Source organism: Labeo rohita, unplaced genomic scaffold (genome assembly GCF_022985175.1).
Source record: "Labeo rohita strain BAU-BD-2019 unplaced genomic scaffold, IGBB_LRoh.1.0 scaffold_1448, whole genome shotgun sequence".
Lineage (NCBI taxonomy): Eukaryota > Metazoa > Chordata > Actinopteri > Cypriniformes > Cyprinidae > Labeo > Labeo rohita.
In genome coordinates this window covers 1,432-10,584 of record NW_026127613.1, presented here as the reverse complement: position 1 = coordinate 10,584, position 9,153 = coordinate 1,432, and the positions used below count along the sequence as shown (strand labels likewise).

Sequence of the window (9,153 nt, the reverse complement as noted above, 5' to 3'; positions counted from 1 at the left end):
ACATTTCCTTAAATGCTCAGATTAAGACAAACATCCTCCAAATAAAGACAGGAACTAACATCTGGAATTTGAATTAAAAAAGTCCGAGATGTGGACCATTTGGGGACAGATGGAAATTTTTCATGAAAGACACTGGGAAATGACACACCTTCTACAGTGAGCAAAATAGCTCTAAACCCTTAGGATCTGAATTACCTTTTAGTTACTTCTTGTAAGACTGAGACCGTTGTACCAGTCTCAGGGAGATGAGAGTAAATGACAGCAAACATGACTGTGAATGTCAATGTCACTTGCATTCATGTAGAACATTATATTATGCTATGTAAGTTGCGTGAAAGGAAGGAAATGGGGGAGAATAACTTTTCCACATCTTCCTTCAGTAGAGATGCCTGTTTGTTAATACACTGTGTTTGTACTGTCCACATCTCAGATCAAAGTGTCTGAGGTTCTTCCAGCCTTACAGATAATGCCATAAAACATCAGCCCAACAATAAACAATAACTCCATTCAATTACCTCATTTACACTGACTGATTATGACCATCAATATATTCAGCAGTACAGTTACTTACAGAACACTTTCTTTGAGATTAAAAAGACAGATGAAGATGAAAAAAGATTTAATGCAGTTATACTCAAAATCAATACAAACTATAATAACTCATAATAACTAATATTCTCACAATTCTATCAAGGCGAAGGAGCGAGGAGATGTGGAAATGTTCAAAAGTTTTTAATTAATGAAGCACAGGGAATATCCAACACAGGAACACACAATGAAGACGTTTAACAGCCGACAGAGACACAGTGAACAGACTGGGGCTTATGAACACAAGATAATTAACTACCACAGGTGAAATGAATAACTAATCAGACAAAACAAGGACAGGGGGAGTTCTCGGGAGCACATGGGAGGAGAAAACACAACAAAACAGTCTGTGGGCATGACAAATACTTTTTTTTTGGTAACGTTTTATTTTAAGGGGTCATTGTTACACATTACATGTACTTACTCATTTAAAAGCCAAATCCTAATCCTAATCCTAACCATGTAGTAAGTACATGAAGTTAATTAATATTACTCAGTGCTTAAATATAATTTTATACTTGCACTGTAACAAGGACATCTTAAAATAAGCCGTAACCATCTTTCTTAATAGAAAAAGGCCCATAAAAGTGTCAGAATAAAACTGGGTTATTATAAATAAACTACAAATTAAGTCACTTGAAACAAGACATGGACCAACTACACATACTGCATATCACTGAACTAAACATACTGAACATTAAATCATATATTCATACAACTGGACCACTGCAACATCATTCTCAGCTCATTCCAAACCAATGTCTTCTGTTGCGTTGGAATAAATTGACATTTTATTTGTCTGTGTTTGAAGGATCAGGACTGGGGCTCGTCTCTTTCACTCCGTTCTCTTTCTCAGCGCTGTCGTTCTCACTGACTCCATTTTCTTTAGCATTCACATTCATGAGAGGAGAATCTTCAACCGCGGTTAAATTGTCATCCTCTGGCTCAAAGTCGTCAGGGCGATTTCGTTTGAAAAACCCACACTACACACACACACACATACAAACACACACACACAGATTGGATTGAGAATTTGAGAGGTGAATGATCAGATCAACTGCAGGGGAACTCGATTGATTCTCACCTTCAGCAGAAGGACCAACATGATAAAGAGCAAGAAGAACCCGCCCCCTGCACCGATGCAGACGATCAGCAGTCGATTGGGAGGACTGACCAACTCCACCGTCACTGCAGTCTGAGAAAAGTCATCACAACCACTGGCACTAGTAAGGGTTTTATATTTTAAACATATCAACATATAAAATATATACATATATGAATAAAATACATAGAAGTACAATGATAGAATTATATTGTTTAAAATGTTAAGTAGAAAGAAACAACAACACCTCTACTAGTACAGACATACTGGATACACTGAAGATATTGATCATCTTTAAATGAACAAATAAATTACTGAAGAGATGACTGGTACCTGTGATCGGTGGGGATTGTCCTGCAGAATGAAGGAGAAATATTTTCTAGTTAAAATGAAACAGTCTGCCTTTCTAACACTGAAACACTGATGTCAGATGAGCTGAATCCAGACTGACGACTGTAGAGGGCAGCGTGAGCACAACATGAATTATAGCTACATAAATCATCTTTCCTAATGCGAAATATTCCATCATGTTCTAGCTGATGTTTTATCAGTGTCTGACACTTCTTAAAGACTCAGAAAGGGTGAAATGGACTGCAGGTTATGGGAATGACGTCCAGGTATTGTACGACTGATCTGAGATCAGATTAAGTGAAGTAAGCAGCTGCTGAGGGCCCTGGGGAATCATGGGGCCCCGTTTGATATTGGTGAAACATATTTGCAGCGTTGAGCAGTGTAGCCAATCACAGACATATCTGTAGATTTTTGGAGCGTAATGAAGTGTTTAAGTTAGAATCTGTGAGTTCTGTGAGCTCGGGAATCTTCTCATTATAACAAAGTTTAGATGCAATGTAAATAAGAGATTCATTGTGCGGTGTATACAGATTATTAATGGAACGTCATGAGTTCGCTTTGAACTGAAGTGAGTGACAGCTTTTAGTGATTATATGAGGGAGTGAAAATGCTGTATAATACTGTCTGTCTCAGAACAGAGATATTCACCTCAGTAAAGAACATATTGTGTTTTAAGTCATAATTTTATTTATCTTGACATTTTAAAATGACTCTCTTGTTTGCTTTTCCTAGGTGCACCAACGTGAACTGCTGCACACTCGTATAAACGCACAAATGCAATGACTGGAGATTGTCTCGTAATAATAGATTACATTTTCAATTTCTTTCTTGGTGTATGCCTTCAGAATACTAGTATATATGGAATGAGTTTTTCAATAATTATTATTGTGATCTGAAAAAATAAGGTAGCCTTATATGGCTTTAGAACAACATCAGGTTGAATAATTACTGGTTGTGAAGGGATAAATCATTAAAAACAACAAGAGTGAGTGAGGGTTAGGCGTAAAAGAGCACATAGGCCTAGTTATTGTGTTGGGTCCCCAAACCTGAAATTTGTTTAAGGGCCCCAAATCACCCCCAAAAGTCTGCCCCTGTCAGTCTGCAGTTAACGTAACATAAAACAGCAGCTAATTATCGGTTCATCACTGTTGTGGATTCACCTTCAGCCCGGTTAAAGTCTGGTTGTAGCGGCTTGTGTTGTAGTGGAGCTCAGCGCTGATGTTGAACACGTAATCACTCCTGATCTCTTTGAAGGGATTTATCTACAGCAGAAGAAACAGTGTAGGGTCAGCGTCAGTATTAAAAGTTAATAACTGCATGATTTCGGCTTCTGTTTCTGTCAGCTGAACGACAGCACGTGTGTCTGTTTGTGTTTCACGTGTTTGTGATCGTGCAGCGCTGTAGTTCAGGTGTGTGTTCACTCACACGCTCATATTCCGTCATGTTATGGAGAGCTGCCTGCGCTGTCAGGTTGAAGTAAACTGCTGAAGTTTTCTGCAGATTAAACTGACGACACTCAAACTTCCCACAGTGACCGTCCTGAAACAACAACAAAACACAGAGACACTGAGAGAAAAAAACCAGAGAAAATATCAGAACAGACTCAAAAGAGGCAGAAGTGAAGGACGAGATGCGTTTCAGATGTGTTTACTGTGACTGGATGGGATTATATATTACTAGGAAGATTCACCTAAAAAAATTACTTCGACTATTATATCCATCCTCATGTTCAAAACCTTTTGTGGGTTTCTTCCCCCAGAAAATATCTTCATATAAAAGATGATATTTTAAGAAATGTCTCAGTGTTTTTTTAGAGTGCGAGACAAATTATAACAGAAAATCCCAGTAGTGAAAGTGGTCTATAATCTCTTACCTGTTGTTCTGGCTTGAAGTCACACAACGTTTTGTTCTAGAGAGAAGAACAGAAGATGTTTATTCAGCAAACACATGATGATTTGATGGTATGAGCTGATGGACGAGTGATGTACCTCATGTACGCTGATGCTGTGATGTGTTAAAATCACATGTGCAGTTTGACAGGGCAGTGTGAACGTGACCGACACCGGTAGACCTTTAAAACCCAGATTCTCCACCTGCAAACACACAAACATACAGATACACAGATACACAGCTGATCTGATCCCTCACAATCACCTTGTGTCGCATCTGTTCTCTGATTCACAGATTAATAATTGTAATGTAACATGAAATAAATGCTGTACTTGAGGGAAACAGCAGGTGTTTGTTTGACTCTCTGACCTTGTAGGTGATGTTGAGAGGTTTTGGAGCTTTGTCCTCCACAGAGAAGTTCAGATACGTCACAGAGTTTTCAGCCTCTCTGACAAACAGGTTCATTTTGTTTAGTCATAGTTTTATTATTGTTTTTTTATATTACTGTCTCAGATTGATCATAGTGTAACTGTAACTGCTAATGAAACCAATGCAATGCTGATCAATAAAACCATTAAAATAAAAACCATCCCAAGACGAAGAGCAGATCAAACTGAAACAGAAGAACAGAAGAGTTGAATGAATGTCGCTCACAGACTGATCGCCAGATCAACGGCGAACTGCACCGGGACGCTCCTCCTCACCGCTGAATCAGTCGTGTTTCTATTGTTATCACTGTGAACAAACACGCAGAATTAACCTTAACCTTCACGACCTGGATCATGAGTCCAGATCTCTGATTACTGTTATTGTCACTGCTCAAATGAAAACAAATGAATCCGTCTCATTCACCTGCCGGCAATGATCATCATCTCCATTCGGTCAGACCAGTCACGATCCCATATCGTCACAAGGAACGTTCCCAGAAACTGAGTCTAGAAAACAGCAGAAACAGTGGAAAGATGTTGGTAGAGACACCAAGAGAATGATTAAAGAATGAAAACCTTGAATTCCAAATGAAAAACCTGACTTTCTGTCTGCCGAATAGAAATTCTCAAATGCCGTCTGTGGTTGTTTTATTGTCACTGTCTGAAGAACCCAATGATTCACGGCTTTAAGAGTATGTGTATATCAAGAATTTTATTCAAATAAAAGTACAGTTGATATACTTTGATAATATATTAAGTAACAAAGAAATGACGAAACAAATCTAACAGAAGTAAAACACCTTAATTCTGTTCAGTTGAAGCTGCCTGCTAGTGCAGTTGTTAATGTTTGAATTTCAGTGGTGGTAAGTTTGATGACGGTATATTATAACATTAAGATTTAACTCCATTTCCATCACCGTTTTCTGAATATGGCTGAGACCCCAGTACCACTGACTCTGTGACAGGGTTGGAAATTGACTTGAGGGCAACACTTTTTTTGATAGTCCACTTTAGACATTCTACTAACAGTAAGTAACTTTGCAACTGCATTTCAACTAGTCATTAGAGTATTAGTAGACTGTCTGCTTAATATCTTCTAATACTCTTCTAAGTATATGTCAGCTTATTCTACTAACCCTAAACCTAACCTAACAGTCTGCTCTGAGAGTTAGTAGACATGTAGTTGCAAACTAATGAGAACTGATTAACATGTAGTTGCAAAATTACTTATACACAGTAAAATTCACAGAGTAAAATTAACTCTAGTCAGAGAACATTTGGTCCCTCTCTAAACAGAGTTAAATTAACACTGAAGCAGAGTTCAAGTTAAAGAGATAATTAAGTGATCAATTAAAAGGTGATTGAGCATTAGTGATGAACACCTGCTGTTAACAAGCAGAATTACTGAAGAACAGAGAAACACAAGAACTACAACTGATTTCAGACACAGATTAAATCAACTGAAATAAAAGACATTAAATCTCTCAAAATCGGATTAAACAACTCCACAAACAGCATCACCAGCTTCACTCATTACTAAGCAGACTGGCTTAATTGTAATAATAATAATAATAATAATAATAATAAAAAAAAAACATAATGCCACCATAATTGTGGTCAAGGTTTGCTTTAGTTTGTCTCTTGACCCTTTTAATAACTTACAATAATTTTGCTTCTAAGCAATTATATTTTTGTTTCACAGCAAACATTTATGTATTGCTGAATCAAATGTTTGAAGCAACAGATTATTTTACACTTTCTGCTTATAGCTCATTTGTGTGAACGTTATGAAGTGATCTTTCTCTTTGGTTTATTGATGATCATATTGCTGAAAAAAGGTCCTATTAAACAATCACCACCATAAAGCTTCAATTTTGAAGAAAAAAAAAAAAAAGAGATGCATCTGCTCAGGATTTTAGACATGAACACTTATCATATGATCCTCAACAGTGGTGACAATAATTATTCATACTGCAGTGCATGATGGGAGTTTTTACTGTGTTGTTACCCAGCATGCATTGCAGCATGAAGCATTTTGTTGATTGTCACCGTTGTTGAGATTCATATGCTGGTACTTGATGTCTGTGTGACTCTGAGTAACAGTGGTGTTTACTTATTCTTTACTATTACATCATAGTTTTTTTTTTTTTTTTTTTCTTTCCACTGCTGAAGTTTCACAGGGATGGTTATGGTTATCTAAATGCATAAATTGAGAAAAAGTTCCTCTGGATGTAATCAAATCATCTCACAATAAGCATCTCAACATAAAAAATCAATTAAAATGTGCTTAATGTAAAGCATTGACCACTCTGTTTTACAACATTACACATACAGTTAAACAGAGATCTAACCCAAAAACTGAAGGGTCAAGAGCTAAACTAAAGCAAATGCTGATCTCCATGATGGTGGCATCATTTTAACCACTAAAACAACAACTTTTGATCCTCTGTAAATCTAAATAAAAGCTTCTGTAGACGTGTGACAAAAATAAAGTCAGTCTGGTTAATAATGAGTGAAGCTGTTTGTGGAGTTGTTTAATCATCATCTGCTGAGATCTTGAGGGATTTAATTATTTTATTTCAGTTGATTTAATATGTGACTGAAATCAGTTGTAGTTCTTGTGTTTCTCTGTTCTTCAGTGATTCTGCTTGTTAAGAGCAGGTGTTCATCACTAATGCACAATCACCTTTTAATTGATCACTTAATTATCTGATCAACTTTAACTCTGCTTCAGTGTTAATTTAACTCTATTTAGAGAGGGACCAAATGTTCTCTGAATAGAGTTAATTTTACTCTGTGGATTTTACTGTGTCTGTAGTAGATTGTCTAAAGTGGATTATCAAAACAAAGTGTAAGTGACTTGAGCTTCGAGCAAAAACACAGTCGTATGTTTCAGTTGAATAAACAAAATTAGATATATGGGCTCACCACACGGTCATATTATCATTCATATTAAAATTATATTCTCCACATAGTATGATAGGTTTCGTCTGGGACAGAGGACGACTCTTATTTAGATATTCAACTGCAGCAACACCACTGATCTGCCACTTATCGACATCTATTCTGACGTAGAACCCGGATGTGCTGCGGATTGTTTGCGGGCAGAGGAATGAATGCACACGCATGCGTCCCGGTGCTCTCGCAATTTATGCCTATGGGCAGAAATACTACCATAAATTAATAAAAATTACCGCAAAATTCAATGTTGTGAGAAAATGCCCTGCATAGTTTTTTTTTGTTTGATATTAATATAATATATGCAAGATCACAATGTAAGAAACGATCCACTGAAGGCGAGTTTTGATGAACCCAACTGCAGCTTTTATCCAATTGTAATCCAAAATACAAACAAATGGGTCGAAACTCAGGAGTGGCAGCCATGTGACGACGGTGTTGTGACGTGTGGTGAGGCTCAGGCGTGGCAACCGTCTCAGCCGAGGAAACAGGTGTGGCAGCCATCTTGAGAGGAGACTCTTGAGTGCCCACCATCCTGTGAGCAGGCCCTGGTTTGGCAGACATGAAGTGAGGAAATGTTCTGGTGTCTACTGGAGGATAGTTGTGTTCCTCATCAGCAGCCCACACAGTAAATGCAGATCCACTCGACCGCAACGCAAAGTTGCAACTATGGCAGCTGAGAAGGCCATTCTTCTTAAGAAGGTGTTCTTCTTAAGAATTTTCAGAGCCTGATGAAATTGGTATAAATACGTGTTTAATACTGAAAATCCTGACATTTTTGACACACCCACCAACCAAGAGAAAACGTATCTCAAACTCTGTTGCACACCGTTTCCAGGAAACACGTCATTCAACCCAGAAACCTCAGCAAAGTGTTGCGCAACGGTTTGAGCGTGAACGTGCCCCTGATCATTAAGACTGGTTGATTTAGTTTCAAAAAGTATAATTTCATTTTTCCCATTTGGTTATACAGTACTGTGCAAATGTTTTTTAGTATTTTCATCAGCTAGAAAATGGTTTAAAGTAAGTTATTTATATTTACTAAGTTATTGCTTCAAGAGACCTACCTGCAAAGCCGCCTGAAAAACTCTGCACAAGTGCACCTAGGGCAAAAGCTGCTGTAAACGCAAAGAATGGTCACATCAAATGCTGATTTCATTTACTAGAAGGTAATTGATAAAGAAAATCTATTTATGACAGCATCCTCATTTTACAGTATTTCTACACAAGTGCCTGAAACTTTTAACAGTGCTGCAGTTTTGCAGGTTTCTTGAAGCATCTTGGAGGTGTTGCCACAGTTCTTCTGGATTTAGTCTGTTTCAGTTTGTTCTGTTTCTTCATGTCATTCCAGAGACAGACTGGATGATGGTGAGATCAGATCTCTGTGTGGAGCACTGGCTGTTGTCAGACTCAAAATCTCACTGTATTATTATAATTAATGGCAAAATGAATGTTTGGAAATGTAAACTGATGTTTCCTACTGACACACTACAGCAAAAGACCGACTTTAACTGACTTTAAACCATTTTTTAGCTGATGAAAATACTAGAGGCCTAAGACTTTTGCACAGTACTGTATACTGTACTATACTGAAAATCATATTTTTAAGACATTAATTCATAACTTTATTCATGCCATTGTAACTGCTGTGTAAATGCATATGCCACCTCTGATCTGCACAGGTCCACTGAAGAGCTTTGAAACACATACACAGTAAAATCCACAGAGTAAAATTAACTCTATTCAGAGAACATTTGGTCCCTCTCTAAATAGAGTTAAATTAACACTGAAGCAGAGTTAAAGTTGATCAGATAATTAAGTGATCAATTAAAAGGT

General features: G+C 37.4%; 1 protein-coding gene across 1 annotated transcript; it reads right to left on the bottom strand.

The window, feature by feature from the left end:
* Window positions 1-717: 717 nt before the first annotated feature.
* On the bottom strand, window positions 718-5,627 carry LOC127158313 (integrin alpha-M-like). The gene is made up of 10 exons (XM_051101474.1): window positions 4,784-5,627; window positions 4,586-4,666; window positions 4,301-4,379; window positions 4,030-4,134; window positions 3,915-3,950; window positions 3,467-3,580; window positions 3,202-3,303; window positions 2,024-2,044; window positions 1,673-1,783; window positions 718-1,571 (listed from the first exon to the last, which is right to left on the bottom strand). Exons 1-10 carry the CDS (start codon window positions 4,807-4,809, stop codon window positions 1,380-1,382), a joined length of 867 nt encoding a protein of 288 aa, XP_050957431.1. The 5' UTR covers window positions 4,810-5,627; the 3' UTR covers window positions 718-1,379.
* Window positions 5,628-9,153: the final 3,526 nt, after the last annotated feature.

Excerpts from the sequence above, each read along its gene's own strand:
- LOC127158313 (XM_051101474.1), bottom strand. The coding sequence starts at position 4,809 with ATGGAGATGATGATCATTGCCGGCAG. Across the intron at positions 3,951-4,029 it reads ACAGCATCAGCGTACATGAG|AACAAAACGTTGTGTGACTT; the intron begins GTACATCACTCG and ends TCTTCTCTCTAG. Across the intron at positions 1,784-2,023 it reads ACAATCCCCACCGATCACAG|ACTGCAGTGACGGTGGAGTT; the intron begins GTACCAGTCATC and ends GACTTTTCTCAG.